Below are 24,603 nucleotides of genomic sequence, written 5' to 3'. Positions count from 1 at the left end.
TGCTGGATTCATGACTATTGTACATGTTCCTTTCCGGTTGAATGTCCAGGTATCGATTTCACTCTCCTCCAACAAAACAATGCCTGGTGACCTCATCAGTGTGGCGGTGAAGGGCGAGGCACGATCGTGTGTTTGCGTTGCAACTGTGGATAAGAGTGTGTACCTGCTGAAACCTGGCTTCCAGCTCACAACTGACAAGGTAGCCTGCCCTCCCTCACTGACATTTCTCCCTGAACTGCAGCAATGGGAGGTGGTTCATTCCACCCTTCAGACTGATCTGTTATTTATTTAGGCCAGAGTACGCTGTACCTTAACTACTTTTACTCCCTTTGGTTCTGTAAAACTTAAATCCCTCAACTATAAAAATCTATTAAACTCCAGTGTGAAACCTTCAGTTGACCCCCAGCCTTAACAGTCTTTCTTGGGAGAGAGCTTTGGATTTCCACCCACAAAGTAGCCCATTTGACTGGCACCCATTCACTATCCTGAGCATTCATTTCCTCCACCATTGATGTACTGTAGGTGCAGTGTACACCATCTACAAATGCTCACCTGGGCTTCTCCAATGGCACTTCACAAACCTGTGATCTCTACCAATACACGGTCAAGGGAAGCAGGCGAATGGAAATGCCATTTCCTGCAGGACCTGCTCCCAGTGGGATACCATCTTGACTTGGAAATGTATCACCGTTCCTTCACTGTCACTGGGTTTAAATCTTGAAACACTCTAATCATCAGCACTATTGAAATACCTTCACCACAATAACTGTAGCAGTTCCAGAAAGGTGCCTTTTCAAGGGCAGTTATGAATGGGCAATAAATGCTGGCCTTTCCAGTGATAGTCACATCCTGAAAAATGATCAAAATAACATCACCCCTGAACAGGCTGTGCCTCCTTTTTCATACACCTCCACCAGTGGGAAGATTTCTGGACTCCTCTGCCATTGGGAATACTTCACCTCCATCTAATATTTTAACATCCTTTAATCATTTTAAACCCCTTGATCGGGTTGCCCCAATCTTTGCTAGCAGACACCATCCAAGCCCAGTCTGTGCAACTTGCCTTCATGTTTTAATCCCTTCCAACTGACTGGCATTCTGGCAATCCTGGGCGCTGGTCCTTACAAAACTGCTCCGATCTCCTTTGAGGTGCATCTCCAAGACTGAACGCAATGTTTCTGGGTGGGGACTGACCAGAACTTTATCCGTGCTTTAGCTGCACCTGATTCCTAAATCACCAACCTATTTTGGGAAGTCTCTGTTCCTGGGAATGGGATAAAAATAAAGATTTGTGTTCCTTTGATCCAACCATCTCCATCAATTCCTTCACTTCCCTCAGGTTGACCATGAAAGGTGGCACAGCTGGCCCCAGTCTTATCCATTCTTTGCACTTTCTTGCTGGATTCGTTACTGGAGTTGAGGAGTGGAAATGCTGGTTGATTTTGGTTCCCCTTGTTCAGATTATTGTGACTAGGGGGAGCAACCATCTCTTATGTTCCAGTTCCCAGCAACAGCCAACTCATTTTCTGCTCTGCAGCTGCTGCTACAGTAACTGGCATCACAGCTGTGAGTCAGCCCAGTGTTGTCTGACAGACTTAAGTGTGTGGGTGGGTGTGTGTGTGTGCAGGCGTGTGCCCCTGTGTATGCGTGAGAGAGAAGGACGGCTGGCTTGCCTCTAAAGTTACACAAAGAACCAAGAGCTACTTCAGCCCTTTGCATCTCTACCCATGCTATCTTTGCGCCCCATACTGTCTTGAAGACTTCAATTAAATCTTTCCTTAGCCATACCGATTCCAGGGAATACAGCACTAGGTCTGCAGCACAGCAGTTAAATTACTGGCCTCAGAGCTCTGAATTATCATTCTGGAGTTTAGTGTTCAAATCCCACCCCAGATTATGTGGAATTTAATTTGTTTAATTAAATAACCTACGATACAAAGTGATGTTGACCACTGGATTATCACCAAAATCCATTTTGGTTCTTTAATGCCCTTTCGGGAAGGAAGTCTGATGTCCATACTTACTCTGACCCTTATGTTGTCTCCAGACCAACAAAGTGGCTTGTGTTGTAATTTCTTTCTGAAAAACCCTACCAAGTCACTGGGTTCAAGGGCAATTAGGGATGTACAGTAAATGTTAGCCTTGTCAGTGATTGCCCATCGTCATGAGTCCTGGGTCTCATTCTGGTAAATTTAAGGTGTACCTCTTCAGACCAGTATATACCTCCTAATGCATGGTACCCAGAACTGGTCAGAGTGGTATAATTCTGATCCGATAGAGTTAGTCTCAAGAAGTCTGAGCATGTGATGTCCAGTGGTGTCACTCCAGTAGCATGGCCTTGGTGGTGGATGTCACAGCTGGGAGCTACCGGGTGTAGAGGCACTGGGATCTGTGCTGGCCAGGGGAGTGTCGCTCATTTACTGTCCTGCCGCGTTATGTATGGGAATAGCCAGGGTTTCCTGACTATCAGCTGACCTTTAACCCTGTCCACTCATTCTCCAGATCTTTCAGGAATTGGCCGATTATGATGTTTCAGATGCTTTTGGAATTCCGAAGGAGGATGGTCACTTTGGTGGCCGGGTCTGTCATCACGAAGACGGAGATCATCTGTGTTCCCTTGGCACTGGGATATCACCAAGGATGCCCACTTCGCCTTCAGTGTAAGCACCATCTCATGGCCACTCCTGTGTTCTGTTTCCAACCTGCATTCTTCTCTCCACTTGACACTGGCTCTCACTTGGATATGGGGTCCCCAGAAACTGAATGGTATTGGGTTGGATCCCCCAGATACTGAATCACTGGGATAGGTTCTCCAGATACTGAATCTCACTGGGTAATGTGCCCGCAGACACCAGCTCTCATTGCAATACAGATTCCTCTGACACTGACTCTCACTGGGGCACAGGTCCCACAGATACTGACAGTATTGTTCGTGAACATTGGGTATTATTCAGCTCTTCTACTCAAGACCGATTCTTTGATCTGTGTCTGCTTCCCCGGTTACCTAGGAAACAGGCCTGGTGGTCATGACAGACGTGGTGAGTCTGAATCACAGACAGAATGGGGGTATGTACACTGACGAGGCCGTGCCTGGCTTCCAGCCTCACACTGGCACCCTGGTGGCAGCCCTGCAGCCAAGGATCAGCCCCAGGTAAGAGGAACTCTACATTTTACCCTTACTGTTTACTTGAAGGGGTTAATCCTTCATTGTAAAAACTGCAGCGTGTCCTTTAAGGATCAAAAATGCAGTGTTGACCATGAGTTTGTCCGGCACCCCTGGGTGTAACTAAGTTTCAGCCTCAATGGGACGGTGGTACTAGCAGGACATTTTGGTTGCTGCCATTTAACACGTGTGGCAGAGTGGGGCATCTAATAGAGCTGCTGTCTCACAGCTCCAGCGACTCGGGTTCAGTCGTGACCTCCAGTGCTATCAGTGTGGAGTTTGCACAGCCTCCCACATCCTAAAGATGCATGGGTTGGTAGGTTAATTGGTCACTCTAAATTGTCCCTAGCATAGGTGGGTGGTAGAATTGATGGAAATGTAGGGAGAATAGATTACAGGGAGAAATTAGTGAAGGAATGGGATTGCTCCCTGATTGTCAGAGATTCAATGGGCTGAATGGCCTCCTTCTATGTCATATGGAATTATTCACAAGTTTCTGCTGCTGGAGTATCTGTCGTCTTCGTGCTTGGTTCCAGTAACGCAGTGGTGAATACAGACAGTGGCTAATAATCATGAATATATATAGAGCCAGAAATTCCTTGTCTACTATGCCCAAATTGAAGGAGTTAGGAATGGGGTAAAAGGAGACAAGGCTTAGAGGAGTCCAATAAGTGAAGGGGTTCTTCAAAGATCCAGCATCGATATGATGGGTCGATGGTGTCCTGTACTGTGTAGTTTTACACTTGTGCCTTTGTGTAGTAAACCTCGGTCAGACATCTCATTAAAAGACTGGCACCTCTGGCAGTGCTGCACTCCCTCAGTAGTGCACTGGAAAGGTTGCCTGAGATTTTGTGCTCGGTCCTCCTGGACTTTAACCCACAGGCTGATGACTGAGGCCAGGAGGAAGATACATTATGGAGCTCCAGGAAACTAGAGACAGCTGGGAGAGGTGGTGCTGGTCACGGTGCAGAGTAGATGGGATTCCTCAGGGTGGCTGGGAGAAATTCTGTCCCGCGAGATGCCATTGACGTTCTGCTCTCCACTAACATAAAGCTAATTTCTTTCTGCTCAGAGCTGAGAAGAGGAAAAGGACATTTTTTCCAGAAACCTGGATCTGGCATTGTCTCAACATCAGGTAGAAGCATTGAAAATGGGATTTATACAAGAGTGCAACAGTGGGTCGGGATAGATGCCAATCCCATTCCTAGTGACAATGCTTAAAATGGGAATAGGATTTCCTGCTCCCAATAAGCTAAAACTAGTTGAGCATCCAGCATCTCCATGAGTTATTGGAGGTTATTGCCAAGGGTTAGCTGCATGTCAAGCTTAAAGACCACCGCCCCCCCTCCCCCAGCCCCCCCAAAGGGTCCTAAAGTCCGCTGGCTGGACTGAACCAAATGTGGGTATGAGGGATAGGGATTGGGAGGATCAGAAATTCTGTGTCACTGAATATCACAGTTCAATTTATTTCTCCTTAAATCAGAACAAGTGGATGAGCAGGCAATATTGGGAGCTGCACAGAGTACAGCTTAACAATAAGGAGGATGTTAACACTGTGGCTGCCAGTGCATGCAGCAAAAAATAACTGAAGGATGTGGTGGAGCTTGTATCTTCCAAAAGCTGTGTAAATTGTTTCAAAGCGCTTAACACATTGCCAGAATATCTCCCAATGCTTTGCCATTACTGCATTCCTCGGCTAAGTGTTCCCATGTGAGAATTTAAAACATTACCAGCTTTTGAGCCAAAGGATGAAAGGAATTCTGAGTTTATTTACTTCCAAAGCTCCCAAACAGTGGAGAGCACAGCTTGCATCAGAGTGGAACGGCATTTCACAGCTTTGAATAAGGGGAGGGAAGGATTGAGAGCAGTGGTCTCAGTGAGGAGTCGGTCTCTCACACCTGTGCACCTTGACAATCAGCACAGCAAAGCTTTAGTTTGATGCTCTGTCGAATTACAACCAGTTAAAATACTTTATATCATTCAATACACAGAACTCCCTTGTCCAATACACAATGGCCTGGATAACACACTGTCTAATAAACACCTCTCTAAGTGACACTCTGTTCAATACACACCATACAATATACACAGCTCCCTATGCCACACACAATACAGTACACACAACACCTTGAGTAACACACCAGCCAATACACACAGCTCCCTTTGTAACACATTGCCCAATGCACAACTCTCTGTAACAGACTATCCAATGCATACATTGTGTATTGTGTAACACATTATCCAGTACACACAACTCCTTGTGTGACACAGTCCAATATATACAGATTGCTGTGTAACACACCATCCAATATGTACAGCTCCTTGTGTAACACACCGTTCAATATACACACCTTGGTGTGTAACATGCCATCCAGTACACACAGTTTGCTGTAACAGACTGGCCAATATACACAGTTCTCTGTGTAGCACATTATCCAAAACAGAAATCATCATGTACCACACCATCAAATATACACACATTTCTATGTAACACACTGTTGAAAACACCGATGTGCCAATGTGACCCACTGTCTAATATACACATCTCCCTATACAACACACCTTCCAATACACACAGCCCCCTGTAGCAGCATGCTCAGTACATACAGCTCCTTGTTTAACGCACTGGCCAATTCACCCAGCTTCCTGTATAATACACCATCCAATGCACAAATGACTTTGTAACACATTATCCAATACCCACAGCTCCCAATGTATTGCACTGTTAAACTGTATGAAAGCTGGTCAATATGAATTCCTGTGTCAATCCCATAACAAATATCCAGCTCTGTCATTCAGTAAGAATGTTTTTTGGGAATTGCCTGTCAGTACTCTCACTGGGTCGTTCTATGGTGGAACTGAGAGAAAGTGCATAGATTCTGTTAGGCAATCCCTTTCTGACAAACTTGGTGACTAACTGCATGTATCTTGCCTTACCTCTTTGCTGACAGTGACTCCACAGGCGAGGCTCGATTACATGTGGAGATTCCAGACTCGATCACCACGTGGGTAACTGAGGCAGTCAGCCTGTCCCAGGAGAGTGGCCTCGGACTTGCGCAACCCACTGAGCTCCGCACATTCAAAGCCTTCTTTGTGGATTTCACCCTGCCCAGCTTTGTGATCCGTGGGGAGCAAACCAAGATCCCTCTCATGGTCCACAACTACCTCCCGAGCTGTGCTGAGGTACGTGTGTGACTGCCATATCAGGAAGGAGTGAGTGGGGAAGGTGGTGGAGAGGGTGGGGGCGAGGGCATTATCAGGGTAAACCCATGGGTTGGGGTTAATAGTGTTGCACCAGTATAGTTGCAAAACTGCCACCTGGGTCATTCGCTCTTCTCTCCTCTTCCATCGGGTAGAAGATACAGGAGCCAGAGGGCACATACTACCAGACTTAAGGACAGCTTCTATCCCACTGTGATAAGACTATTGAACGGTTCCCTTATACAATGAGATGGACTATGACCTCACGATCTACCTTGTTGTGACCTTGCACCTTATTGCACTGCACTTTCTCTGTAGCTGGTGACACTTTACTCTGTACTGTTATTGTTTTTACCTGTATTACCACAATGCACTCTGTACTGACTCAATGTAACTGCACTGTGTAATGATTGACCTGTACGATCGGCTTGCAAGACAAGTTTTTCACTGTACCTCGGTACAAGTGACAATAGTATAACCAATACCAGTGTAGAAAATTGCCCAGGTAAATCCTGTCCAGAAATAGCAGAACAAATCCAGCCCTGGTTAATTCCCACCCAAATATGTCTTCTCTCAGTCCTCAGCAAAGTGATGGAAGGTGTTATTGACCGTGCTATCAAGTGCTGCCTACTCACCAATAACAATGCCCATTTTGGGTTTTGCTTGTGCCACTCAGCTCCAGACCTCCTGACAGACATGGAGCAAAGTGCTCAATTCCACAGATAAAAGTGACTGTCCTTGATATCGAGGTAGGATTTGACCTAATGTGGTACCTAGGAGCCCTTGTAAAACTGAAACTAATGGGCATCAAAGGAAAAAATGCTCCAGTGGCACCTTAAAAAGATGATGGGTTGAGGTTGTTGGAGGTCAACCATTCTACCCCAGGACATTACTGCACGAGTTCCTTTGCTAGGTTTGTCCATCTTCAACAATATTCCTTTCATCATAAGTTCAGAAGTGATAATGTGTCCTGATGATTATTTCCAGTTGTAATTTTTCAGAGAATGAAGCAGCCCCTGCCTCCATACATGAAGACCTAGATTTCATTCAACACAAACTGATGTGTGGAAAACAATATTCATTGCCACACTTGACCAACAAGAGAGGGGTCACCAACTTAGTCTTGATATGCAATGATATTGCCAACACCAAATTCCCACTGCCAATATCCCAGGGTTTACCATTGACCAGAAATTCAGCTGGACCGACCGGATAAGTAGTGTGGCTATGGAGACAGGTATCCTGTAGTAAGTAACTCGCCTCTTAACACCAAAAGCCTTCCACAAGGCACAGGTCAGGAATGTGATAGAATACCCTCCACTTGGTTTGATTAGTGCAGCTCCAACTACACACTGAGGGAGAAAAACAGCACAATTGGTTGGAAGTTCATCCACCACTCTAAACATTCATTCCCTCCACCGCCAGCATACTGGAACTGCAGTGTGTACCATCTACGCAATACGTTGCAGTTACTCACCTAGGCTACTCTGACAACACTTAAAACTGCGACCTCTGCCACCCAAAAGGACAGGAGCATTACATATATGAAAAAAACATCCCTAAGGCATCCTCCAAAACACACACACTATCCAGACTTGTAAGTCTATTGCTATTCCTTCATCACTAGGTTATATCTTGAATTCCTCTTTAAAAGTACTGCAGGTGTATGTTGACTATACAGTCTAGTGGCTGAAGAAGGCTGTTCACCACCACAGTTTCTGAGGGCATTTGGGAATGGAAGATAAATCTGGTCTTGCTGTGATGTCCATTTCTCATGAAGGAATAAAAGTACCAGCAGGATCCTGGAATAGGTACTGGACTGTACTTTCTGTAATGCCCTGGATTCCAGGGGCTGGAACACAAAGGAAGCCAAGCTTCAGTTCCATAAAGCTGTAGTCAGATTTCACCTGCAGTATTTGTGTTGAATTCCAGGGCACCATGCCACAAGAAAGACACTTCTTTAGAGGGAATGCAATGTAAATTCTCCAGACTAATACCAGGACATGAAGAGTTAAGTTATGAGGAAGACTGCATGGATTTGATTTGCGTCCATTAATTTAGAAGATGGAAGAGTGATGTAAGCAAGAAATTGAATTAAAGTTGATGGGGTAGACAGAGAAACTCTTCCCTCTGCTGGTGGTGTCCAGAACAAGGTGGCAGAATCTTAAAGCTGGAGCCAGTTTTCAGTATCTGCAGACTTTTTGATTTTTATTGATGGATTTTCGTTGGGTTAGGGTAATGAGGGATTGGGAGTAAATTTTGGATAAACCAGGATGTGAGATTAGGTTCAAGAGCCTCCTTCTGCTGTGAGCGGAGATGGCAGTGAACTGGATGCTTCCATGGACATTTGTGACTACAGAATTTGTGCACCAGACTGAGTTCAGTTTCATCACCTGTTGCAGGTTCATGTTAAAGTTACAGTTCCGAAAGGAATCAAATTTATTGGACACCCAGGCAAGAGACACCTGACTCGCAAGATGTGCATCAACTCGGATGAAGCCAAACCCACTTCCATCGTACTCTTATTCAGTGAACTGGGCCCCGCAAACATCACAGGTAAGGGTTAATTCTGAACTCCCAGGGGTCAGTGTTTCTCCTGCGGCAGTGCCAAGTGTCCTGTCCCAGTTCTGTGATTGCATCTCATGTCTGCTGTCGGCCATGTGCATTGAGTATCAGATTGTGTTGACAGCCCTCTTGCTTTATTCTCACAGCCAAAGGGTTTGCTTACAGTGGGAGCAGCTGCTGCCAGGGTGGGCTCCAGGCACTGAAGAATGGCAGGCACCTGGATGAAAGTTACCTGGACAGGAGGAGCCCGGCTGGCACGGACTATGTGAAGAGACGTGTCCTGGTGGAGGTGAGGGATCCCTGGCACTGTGTGCTCTGCTAGTGGACTTAAACTGCCTAAAGCAGTGTAGTACAAAAGCAAAATGTTAGAGACTGAAATATAATCAGAAAATGCTATGCAGGTCAGGCAGCATCTGTGGAGAGAGAAATAGTAGTTAGTATCTCAGGTCAATGATGTCTCATCAGTTTAGCAAACAGTATACAAGATAGTTGGTCTCTTTGCAGAAGTTGAAGTTATTGTAAATAAAGAAAACCCGAGGTATTCACAGTTACTGTGGAAGTGTCTGTGAACTCAGCAGAGATTGACAGTAATGTGGAGGGGTAATTGGTGCTGTAGACTTGTGCACTGATCATTCTATTATCCTCTTTCTCTCTTGGTGTTCCACAGCCTGAAGGCTTGCCCAGGGACTACACCTACAGCATCTTCTTCTGCCCTAACGGTATGTGTAATTAGATTGGTTGACATGATAGAATACACAGTGTCCTCATCATATCTGTGGCCGTGGATGGTGGACTGTACACTGCTTATAGGTGCTGGCAATCACTCCTCCAAATGCTACCCACTCCATTATACGTGTTGACCAAATTCTCTAGCTTCCAAATTGTTATTTGCACTAATTTATTTCCCAACTCAGCCAAGTTGCTGAATGAAGAGTTACACTGAGCTCCAGAGATCAAAGGGTCATGTAATTCTATAGCACCTTTCACCACCTCAGCAATGAGCATTGCTGTTGGTGTAATGTCCAGACCACAGCAGGTATGGTATAACCCTAACCCTAGCCCTTGTATACCAGTGCTCTGGAGATAATGGCAAGCATTCTATCAGACTTGATTATTTTCTGTAACTGCTCATAAAATGTTAATGACCTCTTTGGGCCTCCACAGTTTCCATATTTTCACTACTTGCAAAGTACAGCCTTCTGACCTTTTTAGATCCAAAAGGAATTATTTCTCATTTGCCTCATGAAATTCATTTTCCACAGTTTTGTCCATTTGTCAGTCTATTGGTATCCATTTATGTTTTCATTCACATTGTGTACAATGCCGCCTCCCTTTGTATCACCAGCAGTCTTAGATATGTGGCTCTCTATTTCCATTTCTAAATCATTTATAGAAATGGTGAATATTTGGAGACCAAACAAAGATGATTTCTTCCAGCTGCTCGGCCAGTTTTCTATCCAACCAATTTGCCTTCAATACCATGAGCTTCAGCAATAGCTAATGGTTTCTGATGAGGGTCCTTATCCAATGCCCTCTAACAATCTACATGAATAGAATTCATTGAAGCTCCCCTATCCTCTAAACCTCAACATCGGGGTCCTTCCAGTGAACCTTCTCCCTACCCACTCCTCTCCAAGGCCTTGACATTCTTCCTCTACTGTGGCCAAATTATTCTCTTTGTCTTCTCAGAAAAGATTCACATCTCCACCCCCAACAAGTATGAGTACCAGTACATTCAGAAACCGGCCTGGATGACGCACTTTGACGTGGCTGTAAAAGCACACAATGATGCCCACTTTGCCTTATCAACGGGTCCTCGCGACACGGCAGAAATGGTAGAGATTGTGATTGGAGGACAACAGAACATGAGGACCTGGATCACAGTGAGCAAGATGGGTGAGCCAGTGATCAGTGCCAACACTCCTCACATCCTGTCCTGGGACGAGTTCCGAAACTTCTGGATTCGCTGGAAGGCTGGAATAGTCCAGGTGAGGGGCAGTACCATGGTATGCACAGAAAACAGGGTGCCGTTGGCTTGCTGACCTTGCATGCTCCTTCACCTTTCACCTGAGGGAGCTCCCATGGGACTGGAGTTCCTTCTTTTTCTAATTTTGGAGTATTTTCTGCTTTGTATTTACATTGGAATTAGTCAGCAGCTGGAATTTCACCCGTCTCACTGGGTCATCATCCTCCATGTTGTATTTAATAGACATAGTGCAATCTGGCGCAGGTCTCAGTAAAGGTGTGCACTGTCTCTGTCGTTCCTAGGTGGGACATGGTGCGGTACCATCCAATGAGTCGCTGATTGTTGAGTGGGCGGTGGCCAAAGTTCCAGACATCAAATACATTGGCTTCTCGACAGGCTGGGGGTCAGTGGGCGAGTTCAAGATCTGGAGGAAAGAGGAATCGGAGGAGAACCACAATGAGGCCTTCACTCTTGGTGTCCCTCACAATGTGGTTCCTGGATCAGAGAGAGCCATGGCCTCCATGATAGGTAAAAGCACAGTCAGTCCCATGCAATGCACTAACCTTTACCAATTATGTACTGGTGGATGGATGGAAGGGTTGGGCTGGGTGGGGTACATTGGAGAAATGTTTGTGATTGCTGTGAGTGACCTGTGAACTACTGGGAACGACTAGTTCTTATGGAACCAGATCCCAACACATGGCAGCACCTCCAGGAGAGTGGTTCTGGCTTGTAGGTAAACCAAGGGAGCTAATTTTATCAAAGTGACTAGAGAAACCATCATTCAAGATGGCTTCACTTCTTCCCACTAGGTGTTTGGCCACACATGAGACAGATAGTGAGGACTGAGCAACACAAGACACTCAAACACACTAGCTCTCATTGTGATACAAGTTCTCCCTCTCCCTAGGATGTTGACTCGCACTAGGGTCTGGGTTCTCTGCTCTCCACAGGGTGCAGACACTCACCGGGGTATAAGGACCCACCTCTCCTTGGGTGCTGCCTCTCACTGGGTAGGGTGTGCATGTATCTGTGTGTGTCTCCTCCTCGTAACCTTTCTGCATCTGCTATCCCTCATTATTACGTCTTTTATCAGGAGATGTGATGGGCCCCACCCTCAATAATCTGGACAACCTCCTGCGTCTCCCATTTGGCTGTGGAGAACAGAACATGATCCACTTTGCCCCGAATGTCTTTGTGTTAAGATACCTACAGAAGACCAAGCAGCTGTTCACCGAGGTGGAGAGTGAGGCCACTGACTATCTGCTGCAAGGTGAGTCCCTGCTTCCGCACCTTGGGATGGCCCATTCAGGCAAAGTGTTTAATTACCAGGACCCTGATAGGGGCCCCTTTCACCCCATATCTGCTACAGTGGGGTCAGAGCCCCCGCACCCCCCTCCCTGCCATGCGCGTGCACGTGTGCACACCCACACACACACCAACTAAAGTCCAAGAGGGACCAGAACCCTTGTTGCCCCAAGGGGAACCTGAAGTCTTGTCTCCCCTCACTGGCCTCCCCATGGACAAACAGTAGCAACTACCTTGTGACCTCTAATATAAACCCAGAACTTGGAAAAGGGGCCAAAATATTCCCCCACACCCTCCACCCATAACCACTGGAAAGTCCAGTCAGCCAATACTGCCCTGTCAAGGAGTGACCTATCTTCTCTGTTCTATGCCCCAGTGGGTTGAATGGCTACATACATACTTGATGAAGTCAGTATGGGAACTTGGCACATGAGCAAATACTGCTGCTTCTGAGATCAGTAAAAGTAGTTTATGGGTGACGTTATTTAACTATTCATTGATTTATGGCTAATGGAATTGAGTGTCCATCCTTAGTTGTGTTGGAGAACTCCTATAATACATTGCAGCAACTAAGGCTGAGCCACTTTAGAGGCCAGTTAAGAGTCATTGTGGGTTTGGACTGAACATTGAACTCGTAGTCAAGCTCACCAATGGTGAAAGCAAGGGCAGAATTGAATCCACTGTCTCATCCTTTGCATGTAAGGTTGACCTCCTCTGCTCAAACAACCCACCATTTCCAAAATCTCAACAAGTTATTCTGGTAAACCTCTTTCTTGCTGCTGTTTGGTTGAATTTTTTTTCCACTGAAGTGACAACTGATGGAAAATGAAAATGGAATTCTGGACAGATTCTCCTCTGCATTTTCTCTCCTATAGGATATCAACGTCAGCTGACGTACAAGCGGGAGGATGGATCATACAGCGCATTCGGTGAGAGGGATTCTTCTGGGAGTATGTGGTGCGTGAATTTATTCAGTCTCTATGAATACAAGGATCAAGAAAATATTGGGGGAGAATTCTAATTTTCCTCATTGGGAATGGAGGATTGGGAAAGATTAACCAGTGCCAGGGTCACAGGTCACTAGCTCAGGCTTCCTGTTCTGTCCTCCCTGTATTCATCAGGTTTTGGGTTGGCCCAGTCTCATCTTTCCGAGCTTGCAATGATTTCCCATCCTATAGTTTTCATTTCCCCATTGCCTATTTAAATCAATGAGGCAGAGAACACTGACTGGGAAGAGTTTCAGAGCTCTGATCCCAGGAATGCAAGTTTGCCCTCTGGGAGAGACGGCTTACAAGGTAGGTAAAGTGCTGGACATTTTTCAGTTCTTCACTGTCACTGAGGATCTTTGTTGTGTCTAATGATTGACCAGAGACAGACTAGTGGAGAACTTCTGTTTTGCTAATGTTCACTGATAGCTCTGGGCTGTTAACATCAGAGAAGTAGTTAGGAACCTCCTTTGAATGTGCAAAGCTTCACAAAAGAAAATTTGATCCGATGAAGGCCATACATAGCTCCAGGTGTTGTTCTTGATCCTATTCATGGATCTGTCTGACTGCAAGGACCATACCAGGGTACCTCGTGATGATCTGAAGCCACACTAGGACTTGGGGAGAATCTCCTCTGCAAGGGGGAAGTGCATGATTCAGTAAGGTCCTAACAACAATCTTCCCAGCGATGAAGAGGCAGACAATGCCTTAATCATTGCCATGGTCAGCCCAATATCCGTTTATAAAAATGTTGATGGTTAGCATTGTGTAGGTCAGTGAGGATTTCTTCAGTAGGACAGGTTTTAAGGAGCAGGAAATAGGCTTTTTTGTCGGTGTTTCTTCCCCAACTTTCAAATTTCCAACTGGTTTGCTATTAGGACTTGATGCTTTATTGCTCTTCACTTGTTTAATTGACTCAGACTTCCTTAGGTGTTGGTGGGTGGTGAGAGGATGCTGAGGGACAGAGTCAAATGTGTTATCAGTCACTATGGTTCAGATCACTACCAGAGCAAGCTGTACTTTCCCACAGGAATAGGATTCTTAAGGAGAGAAAACTGTTAAATTCTTACCAACATTTGTTTGGACTTGAGCACCATGAATAGTTCTGGTCTCCATATTTCAGAGAGACATAGCAGCAGGGGAAAGAAGGTTAATGATTCACAAAGCTGGTCCCAGAGCTGAGGTTAGAATTAACAGGAAGGCTGTGGCTCTTTTCTCTAGATAAGACTGCGATATGACCTAGTCAAAGCCTTTCAAGTTATAAAAGCTTCATTCGGGGTAGACATGAGAAGATTGTGGAGCAACAAGAACAAGGGTGGTCAACTTAAGACATATACTTACGTATAAGTTAATTTGGGAATTCAGGGAAAACTTTCCTCAGAGTGATGTTCATGTAGAAGTTGCTTCTACAGAAGTGGTTGAGAGTGAACAGCAGAGATGTATTTAAGGGGAAGCCAAATAAACAAAATGGAGAATGGAATAGAAGTTCCAGAACTCCCTCCCTAAACCTCTCACTTGTCTTTCTTCCTTTAAGATGCACCTAAACCTACCTCTTTGATGAAGCTTTTGGTAACCTAGCTGATATCTTATTATATAACCTGTGCCAGGTTTTGTTTGATAATACTTAGGATATTTACCTTTGTCCTAGATTCAAAGTTAACACAACTTGTATTAATATGTTGCTGGTGAGATGTATTAATGGATTGGGAGGGGCTTGTTGTGGATTAGGAGCAGACACAGGAAGAAACTGTGGCTTAGAGGGTGGGTGGGGGAAGAGATGCAAGTGGCAAAGAACTGTAATTGAATGAGTGGAGAAGGATTTGTAAAGGGGCTGGATCTAGAGATGGGAGAGGGGATTCCTGATTGATGTATCCTACTTTAATTATCATCTTGTGACTTTAGTAAGAAAGGTAATTTTTTTTTCTTAATCCCATCTATAACAGTCAGCTTGATCTGTTAACTCCCATACCTTTCAATCAGGAATGTTTCAGAACGCCGGGAAACTGAGCCTGTATTCCACTGTCAGTATCTCAAGGGTATAATTCCAGCTTGGATAATTGGCTGGTCTGTGATTGGGTGCGATGCTGAAATGTCTCCTGTTTGGATGATGTCATTGGCTCTGTGCCAAAACTCCGCCTCTTCCTGAGGGCATGAATAAAAAAGCAAATTGACTGGAGCAGATCCCAAGATACAATCACCAAACAGTGCTGTGGCTCATTGTCAAAAGCCCCATCCCTGCACGCATGGGCACCAGTGAAACTGTAGAGATGTCCAGGGGAACCTGATGTTTGCCAAGACATTTCATGGTTAGATCAGTGCGAAGGAGCTGGAGAGAAAAGCTAACAATTTGTAAATCTTGGCTCACGGCCCAGACAGGATTTCATTCAGAGATTCAGCCCAGGCGGAAAAAAAACAAAAAAAAGCAAGTTTTTGCCAGTGTGATATGCATGATGAAATGTCTCTGGATTACAGGTGAACCTTGGGAAACAGCTGCCACTTGGCTTTTAACGATCTCATCATCCCCTGAGACCTGAAACTTGCTTTCCTCCTCAGTGACTCTTTTATCATGTGATGGCATGGTATTGCTCAGGAAAGTTGGGACTCACTCACACCCCATCCAGAGTGGGAGTGAGTCCCAAGGAGCATTGCCTGGGCTGGGGAGTGAGCCTTGGGGTGCAGGGAGCCTCTCCCTGGCTGGAACTGTGCCTTAGCAATGCAGTGAGCCCCAGGATAGGAGTGGGCTACCTGGACTATACCTACGCCAGTTACATTTTCAGATTTTGCCCCATCAAACTCATTTGTAATTACACCCTGCCAAGCTTATTGTGGTACAAGGGTTGATAAATTCCCAAGGCCAGGAGGGATCTATCCCAGGTTGCCATGGGAAGTAAGGGAGGAGATAGCTGGGACTTTGTTGGAGGTCTTTCCAACTTCCTTTGCTACAATGAAGTGCCAGAAGACTGGAGGTTAGCTAATGTTTCCTTTATTTCAGAAGGGCAGTAGGAATAAGCCAGGTAGTTGCAGACCAGTGAGCCTTATGTCAGTGGTGGGGAAATTATTGGAGAAAATTTTAATGGACAGGATTATGTACATTGGAAAGGCGGGGGCTGATTTGGGGTAGGTCAGCGTGGCTTGGTGTGGGGAAACTCCAGTCTCACTAATTTGATTTGAGATGGTGATTAAGCAGATTGATGAAAGCAGGGCAGTAAACATTGTCTATATTGACTTTTGAGAGGCGTTTGACAAGGTCCCACATGGTAGGCTGGTCCAGAAGTTTAAGGTACATGAAATCCAAGGCAAAGCTGGCTAATTCAATCCAAAATTAACAGTGATAGGAGGCAGGGTGAGGGAAGTGGTGGAAGGATACTTTTCTAATTGGAATTCTGTGACTAGTGGTGTACCGCAGTTAGAATCGGATACAATCATTCTGTTTAAGGGGCATTTAGACAGGCACTTAAATAGTCAAGGCATAGGAGGATACAGACCTAATATGGGCAAATAGGAGCACCACACACAAAATGCTGGAGGGAACTCAGCAGGTCAGGACTGATGAAGGGGTCTCGGCCCGAAACGTTGACTGTTCATTTCCCTCCATAGTTTGCTGCCTGACCTGCTGAGTTCCTTCAGCATTTTGTGTGTGTTGCTCCAGATTCCAGCATCTGCAGACTCTCTTATGTCACTATGGGCAAATAGGATTAGTGTAGGTGGGCAAAAGGGTTGGAATGGACATGGTGGGCCGAAGGGCCCATTTCTGTTCTGTACAACTCTGACTCAGTGGGATTGGTTTGGATTCACACTCCTGACACACTAACTGTGACTGTGTGTAGTTCAGGTGAAGCAGCTTGGGTTTTGATGCTATGTCCTCCATTGTTCAACATTCATTGTCAGGTTTTACAAGCTGTTTGGCTTCTCAGGTGAGGCTCTAGCAAGACACAAGCCCTTGGAGCACCTGCAGCATGCTCAATAGATACGGATAGAAGAATGCAGAACAGCAAAACCCCCAACAATCAGACCAATGGGCAGGGGTGTGTCCCAGTGGCAGAGTTGATGGGCTATCATTTGTTGTTCTAAAACATGTATCCCAAAAAGACCTGTAACCTCAGCTGCTTGACAGGAAGACAGTGCCCTTGAGACTGGATACAGGAGAATTGTGGCCTCTGATTTGGACATGAGGTAAAGTAGTGCCCTTTGAGATGGACAGTGTTTAAGCAAAATGTGAATTGGCTTGTTCAGTGAACTCCCGGGATATGATATAGAAAGGGCCTGAGTAACTTTTAGGTTTCCCTTTATTCAGCCAAAGATGTTTTGTGGGTTACAGAACTAAGTCAGGTAGGTAAAGGTAAAACACAGAGGAGTCATGATGCTGTTGAATGAGTGACTAAGCTCTCGGGGCTCAATTGCTACATTTAAACATGACATGAACTAAACAAACAATGGTATGGTGACGATCTTCAACTCTGAGTTGTAGGAAAGGGTGCGATGTCTTCATTGGAACCTAATCCATTCCATAAAGATTTGGCGGTTCTCTTTAGTGATTGAAATGGAATAAACTGCATCAGAACATTAACCAACACAGCACACAAAACCAGATGTAAACAGCTATTGTGGAGGCACACTTTCAGTTCTGTTGCAGAGCAACTGACCTTTCCTGCCCCCCACAGCCAGGTCAATGTAAAATACCAGAGTAAATCATTTGAGAGAGGTAGCAACCCCTTGCACAATGCCTGGCGCGATTCAGTCCCTCACCATGAAAGATTGTGACAGGCCGTTACTTAACACTTGAAAAATTCACTGCGGGCTGTTGGTTAAATGGCGACTCCCTCCCACTGCGTTGGAGGCAGGGGGTAATAATAGCACAATTCAGTAGTTGAGAGGCTGCGCACTCCCTCTCTCCCCTCTCCCCTCTCCCTCTCCCTCTCCCCTCTCCCTCTCCCCTCTCCCTCTCCCTCTCCCTCTCCCTCTCCTCTCCCTCTCCCTCTCCCTCTCCCTCTCCTCTCCTCTCCCTCTCCCTCTCCCTCTCCCTCTCCCTCTCCCTCTCCCTCTCCCTCTCCTCTCCCTCTCCTCTCCCTCTCCCTCTCCCTCTCCCTCTCCCTCTCCCTCTGGCGACTCTGCTGTGAGCTGCAAAGGCCCAGGAGTCATTAGCAGCAGTTTTCTTAATAGGTTTTGGGGCCTCAGGGGAGTTTTAAAGCACAGCCCTAATCTTGCAATTTTAACATTTACCCGAGATGCCAGTTCAGTTGTGAATGTTCTGTTTTCCTAATAAGCCTTTCTGAGCACTCAGTATGTTGACGTCACTTTAAAAAAAACACACACAAGCTCATTTTCAGAGAGTTTAATCTCGGCCTGAATCCAAGCTTCCAATCGGATTGGCTCCAGCCACACTGACAACTTGCAACAACCTCTCACTGGGTGGGAGTTTGCTGGTGCCAGTCTGAACCTTGAGCTGGTCAGGAGGGAGGTTTTACCCCCCCCCCCCCCCCCCACCATTCCCAACTCACCCACTCAACTTCCATCAATGTCAGCCCTCCCTCGGATTGAGTAAAACAGCAGGGGCATTCCCTTCCAAACAATCATTAAGCATATTGAGGATTTATGCATCTATGTATATGTATAGTGCGTGTGTGTATGTGTGTAAGTTGGCTTTGAAAAGTGGTTGAAGTAAATTCCTACATCCCTGGCCCTCTCCCCATCATATCGCTAATATCTGCCAATATCCATACTTCCCCTTGACGAATTTAGTGATCAAATATTAAGGGCACCACTTAAAATTCGGTAATGTTTAAACTCCACCAATGTGTCATGTTTGGAGTCATAGAGAGCAGAACTAATGTCTCCTTCCTGTGTCTCCAATGTTTCTCCTAGGCTGACGGCATTTGTACTGAAATCCTTTGCACAGTCCCGTGGGTTTATTTACATTGACCCGAAGGAACTCGCCACTGCCAAGGAATGGATTATACAACATCAGCAGGAAGATGGCTCATTCCCTGCGGTCGGGCGCATTCTGAACAAGGACATCCAGGTAATTCCACATGGCCTCTCCCTGAGAAATAACATCCCATTCACCAGCACAAGGCATCTGGGAGAGGTAGAGGGAAAGGGTAGGTCAGGAAAGTGAAGGGACTGGACTCCATTGGCATGCAATCTGTAAATGCCTTTGTGTGTCAGTGAACTTCAACTGTTTTGTGCATTTTTTTGATTAAAATCATCAACAATAAGCAAGGTAGATGAGTATTTACATCTTTGGATACCAAATGGTGACAATTATTACATAAATGCGCACACACGAAGTATGTTTATCTGTGTTGTGTGACTGTGTGTCAGGTAGGATCTACTAAATTTAGTGCATTCGGCTAAAACAGTCACCATAGCCCCCAGCTGTGGCTAGTCAGTGATTTCTGTTGGCCAACACTGCGTTACAACAAGGTCCATCTCCCTGTTCAGGTGGATGTTAAAGATCCCACGGCAACTAATCGATGAAGAGCAGGGGAGTCCTTCGGGTGTCTTGGCCGACATTCCTCCCTCCACCAACACAACCAAAGCAGTTTGGCTGGTCAGTGATCAGATTGCTGTTTGTGGGATCTTTCTGTGTGTGATTGCCTGTTTGTACTGTTGACCTCTTTAAGTTCCAGGACCAAACTTGGCATCAGCAGTGAATTCCTTATTCCAATTTTTTCAGGGTGGAATCCATGGGAAGATCTCACTGACTGCCTACGTTGTTGCTGCGCTTCTGGAGACGGGCATCACCTCTGAGGTAGGGTCAAGTTCCTCACCTGGCCTATGCAGTGGCTCACATTTGGATTATGGTGATTAGTTGAAGTGTGGATGGGAAGGGGTTGGGAAGAGCCTCATCAGACTTGGGCTATGCTACCACCTTTAGAAGCAGAAAATCCAGGAAAGGCTATATTGACCAAATTGACATTGTTCTGCAAAGTTCTGGCCAAAAGGTCTTCAGAGTTACCCAAAGCCAACCTGCTCTCTGATGGGCTCCCAATCCCTGAGGTACAGCTCCTCTTCCCAATAACATGAGATACAATATGATGAATGACAGGTTTAAGGTTTGTTTATAGTCAGACATTGGAAAACAATGAAGCCAAAATCCCAATGTGATGAGGGAAGGTCTAAACTATGTTGTTTGTCTCCAGTGTCATCCAGTGGAACATATCATTTACCTATCATTCAAAGTTCCTAATATGGAGGGTAACCAGAGGGACTTGTCATCGGGCAAAGAGGATATATGTACACCATGTCATCAAACATGCCCAATGAAAGGACAGCACAGTTTAGACACAGAAGCTTGCTTAACATTGTCCCATTAAATCCTCTCAGGGCAGGAACAGCATAGCCCCCGTAATGCTCTGATCCAGATGTTTGAACACTTGAGTGTGACCCACTACTCTGTTTAGTTGTCTTTAGGGTAAGTGGAATGAAAGGGTTAATAGGATTTGACAGGTGAACACTAATTAGGTAGAGTTAATCCTGTTTCAGTCACTGATTGTAATTTGAAGAGGTTTGCAGGGGGACGGACACAGGTTAACAAGGGCCAGAGGGGATTCCATGGGGTTTTTAACAGGGAGATGGAGGAATGTATGAATTCCTTGAATTCCTGTTTTCTCAGGCATTTGCCGCTTTCTCCCTCTCCACAGCAGCTCTGGAGGGGTCAGGAAACAGGAAGAAACTACAGCTCTTAAATCCGTGTCCTCACCAGCAGGAGACAGGGAGCTGGCAGCGATTGGAAGAGCAGCAAGATTCACCTGCTCGTACAGTCCAACCTCGCATGCCTCAAATAGGAGAATGAACTCAGATATGCCCTGTCTTTCCCACATGTGCCCAACTTTGGAATATTTGTGATTAAATGACATTGTTGGTACTCCCTCCAAACAACTGTGGGCTCAGGCTGAGAGAGCCGAGCTGGTTCAAGAGAGTGAGAGAGACAACAATGTGCCCAATAAATGGAGAGAGAAGTGGGGGGGGGGGGGGGCACAGGAGAGCATAACATGTACTTAATGGACAGTGAGAAAGCAAGCATGCTGATAGATAGACAAAGACAGAGATAAATGGAGGAGAACACACATTATGTATCTAATAGAGTGAGAAAGCAAGCATGCTGATGGGCAGAGAGAGGAGAGAGAGGATACCAAGTGCCTGATAGAGAAAAAGAGTTGCTTAATAGTTGCCTCATAGGTAGAGAAAAGGAGAGAGAGGGCAAGAAAGAGCTTTCTGTTCCTCTAACAGAGAGGTGGGGAGAGAGAGAGCTGCTGGCCTGATAGACAGAGACAAAATGACATGTGCCTGACAGAGAGAGAGGGGGAAAGTGCCATCCACCCAAGAGAGAGAGGGGGGTTCAGGTGATGAGGGAAGTCATGTACCCAAAAGAGAGAGAGAGAGTGATCCAACTGTCTGAAAGATAGAGAGAGAGTTTTCTGGGTCCCTAATACGCAGAGAGTGAGAAAGAAAGAGCGCCATGTATACAGTATAGTGAAAACAGGAACGTTGTGTGCCTGATTGACGAAGACAGAAACGAGAGAGAGGGAGGGGGGAAAATATTATCAATCTGATAGACAGAGTGTCTGCTGGTTGTAGCAGTGAGAGGGAGTGGTGTTTTCTCAGTCCAGGAAAGAAGAATGATGTTTATCAGGGGAGGCTAATCTGTCTGGATTGTACATTTTTAGTTGTTGCTTTTCCCTCTATATTTTGTGGTTTTAGGAAGAAAAAGCTGCGGTTGGAAAAGCTAAACATTTCCTGGAAGCAAACATGTACTCGGCAGACGATCCTTACACCACAGCCCTCTCTGCCTATGCACTGACCCTGCTCCGGAGCAAGCACGCCTCAGCCGCACTGCGAAAACTCAACAACATGGCCATCATGCAAGGTGTGTCCAAGCCTGGGCTACGTGGATAGATTCAACCACAACAACTTAATTTAACACAGCAACAAATCCAGATGAGTTTCTGAGAAACTCCAACAGATAAATTGTCAAAGTTACTTAAGGAGGTATTTGGGCAAGTGACTGAAAGGTTTAAGGAGCATCTTAAAGGACGGGAGAAAGATAGAGAAACTAAGGGACTTAAGGAGAGAATCCAGGAACACGGAACCTAGGAAATGAAGCCACGGCTCTGAATGATGAAGCGGTTAAAGTTGGTAATGAAGAAGAGGTAGAATGAGGAGATGTCAGAGGGCTGTAGGGCAGAAGGGAGATGATAAGAGATGAGGTGTGGAAGTACTTGAAACATAGGCATTGCTTAACCAGGGGCAGGTCAGGGAGCATAAGGTGATGGGTGAATGGGACTTGGTGCAAGTTATGACACAGGCAGCAAGGTTTAGTGTGATTTGAAGTGTACAGGGAGTAGTACAAGATAGGCCAGGCAGAAAAGCTGTAGAATGACTAGGTGTAAGGGTAATAAAGGCAAGGAAGAGCGTTTCCACAACAGGTGGTCTGGGGTGAAGTTGGGTAATGTTTCAGAGTTGGAGGAGGCGCAAATATCAGATCTGCAATTCATCTGAGGGTCAAAGATGACACCAAACTTGCTAGCAGTCTGGTTCAGTTTCAGACAGACCCTGAGGAGGGATGGAGCTAGTGGCGAGGGACCAGCCTTGAATGATGATGATGTACCCCTTGATTATCATTCATGTCACGGTTACCCTGGATTGTTGGTGTAGGAAGAGTGAGGAGAGACACTATAAACTAAATAGTATATTTTTAAAGTTTGTACAGGAACAGTGGGACTGAGGAGGGGAGGGGAGGGGATGTGTACACCGACCTTGGATAGTAGTGGAGGTTGGGTCAGCAGGGAGCAGGGAGTCGGATCAATACTGGGCGTTTGGAGGTGGTGGGAGGGTCAGGTCAGTAGTTGACGGGATGGGATTTGGGTGACGGTTATGAGCTGTGGGGGTGAGGGGTTGGATGGATGTCATTACCAATAGGTAGAGTGAATGGCAGGGTCCCAAGGGAGATCCAGGTAAAAATGTTATTTAAAAGGGGAGCTGCCTGAGGTAGGTTCACAGAACCAGGCTTCACAGACTGGGTCTGCTCAGGGAAATTTCTTTAAATAACAGCAAAGCAGGCCTCGTGCGTATTGTGGATGAAAATTCTGGAGGTAGTTTGAGCCATGGGTATTGAGGGTATATTGCATGCATGTCTATGAAAGAAAGAAAATGGTCAACTTTGTGCAGATTGTCATCAACCAATGATTTTCCATTCTCATTGAAATTCATCATATAATACATAAAATGTGTCCCTACCAATTTCTGTGGCTATCATTATTTGTGCATTTGTAGATTTTAGGACAGTGAAGAAGGGTTTATCTGGTTGCTGAAAGAGAAGATGGCTCTCTGTGTCTACTGTCTGTTTGCGATGATGTGATGGAGTGCTGGATAGATTGAGAATAGGGACCTTCCACTTTCCCCTTCCCCTAACACCAGCTAGTTCAGGAAAGCAGTGCTCTGGATTGCTTCAAATAGCTGAGCAATCAGGAGAATCTTTCATACCCATTGACATAGCCTGGATTTAGTCTCAGACCCACTAACTGAAGGCGTGATGCACTCAATTGTTTCCAGAATGAATAACCAGCCAAACACAGGGATGGTTTTAGAATCTCACAGCAGAGGAGAGGCCATTCATTCCAAGGTGCCTGTACTAGTCTTACCCTGAGCTGTTTTCCTACAACCCTGTAAATTAGATCTCTTCCATCACACCTTCCAAGAGCTCTTATCGAATCTGACTCCACCAACCTTTTCGGAGGGCATGCCAGATCATACCTATCCAGTCTCGTTTTGCAAATTAAACCTGGTATGTGAGTGCATTCATTTACTTTCTGAATTGTAGATGGTTTCACACACTGGAGTCTGATGGGCACCACAGTCACAGATGAGGATACATTTATGGGTTTCAACGATGGCCTCTCGCAGTCAGGTAAGGGACAGCCCGTGCCTGCTCTTTAAAACTGTAACTGGTACATGGGTTTTGAGACATGTTCTCTGTGCCAGCTGTCCCTGCAAAGCATGTCCCCATCCTCAGTCATAACCAGTGATGCTCAAACACTGATCAGGGATGTGGGGAGGGGGGTGGTGGTGGCAGCCTTAAGGCAGGGAGCCATAGGGGAGGAATTGAGAATGATGCTGTAAATCAGAGGTAAAGACAGAAAAATGCTGGAAATACTCAGCAGTTCAGGTCGTACCTGTGGAAAGACGTTTCTCTCATCGCTTTCTCTTCCCAGAGATGTGGCCTGACCTGCTAAATATTTCCAACATTTTCTGTTTTTATAGAAGAATTGGGAATTGTGCAGTAAGAGACATCTCACACCATGGGTAGGGTTTACATTATGAGGAAGGAACTTGCATTGTAGGGGAAGTACTCACACTGTGGGGAGAGGCTCACATGGGGACGAGTTAGCAGCATGTTGGGGGAAACTGTGATT

At 45.8% G+C, this 24,603-nt stretch overlaps 1 protein-coding gene across 1 annotated transcript in view; it reads left to right on the top strand.

The window, feature by feature from the left end:
* The window catches only part of cpamd8 (C3 and PZP like alpha-2-macroglobulin domain containing 8), a 78,686-nt gene that overhangs the window by 23,601 nt on the left and 30,482 nt on the right, over window positions 1-24,603 (top strand). Inside the window, 17 exon segments of the mRNA XM_052037784.1 lie at window positions 50-199; window positions 2,503-2,566; window positions 2,569-2,660; window positions 3,009-3,151; window positions 4,236-4,298; window positions 6,115-6,346; window positions 8,767-8,920; window positions 9,076-9,218; window positions 9,597-9,648; window positions 10,619-10,917; window positions 11,198-11,423; window positions 11,992-12,168; window positions 13,079-13,160; window positions 19,052-19,208; window positions 19,866-19,940; window positions 21,893-22,058; window positions 24,012-24,098. Of these exon segments, the coding sequence (XP_051893744.1) occupies window positions 50-199; window positions 2,503-2,566; window positions 2,569-2,660; window positions 3,009-3,151; window positions 4,236-4,298; window positions 6,115-6,346; window positions 8,767-8,920; window positions 9,076-9,218; window positions 9,597-9,648; window positions 10,619-10,917; window positions 11,198-11,423; window positions 11,992-12,168; window positions 13,079-13,160; window positions 19,052-19,208; window positions 19,866-19,940; window positions 21,893-22,058; window positions 24,012-24,098 (2,362 nt within the window).

The sequence above is a fragment of the Pristis pectinata genome, chromosome 24 (assembly GCF_009764475.1).
Source record: "Pristis pectinata isolate sPriPec2 chromosome 24, sPriPec2.1.pri, whole genome shotgun sequence".
Lineage (NCBI taxonomy): Eukaryota > Metazoa > Chordata > Chondrichthyes > Rhinopristiformes > Pristidae > Pristis > Pristis pectinata.
This window is presented reverse-complemented; position numbering and strand designations above follow the sequence as displayed.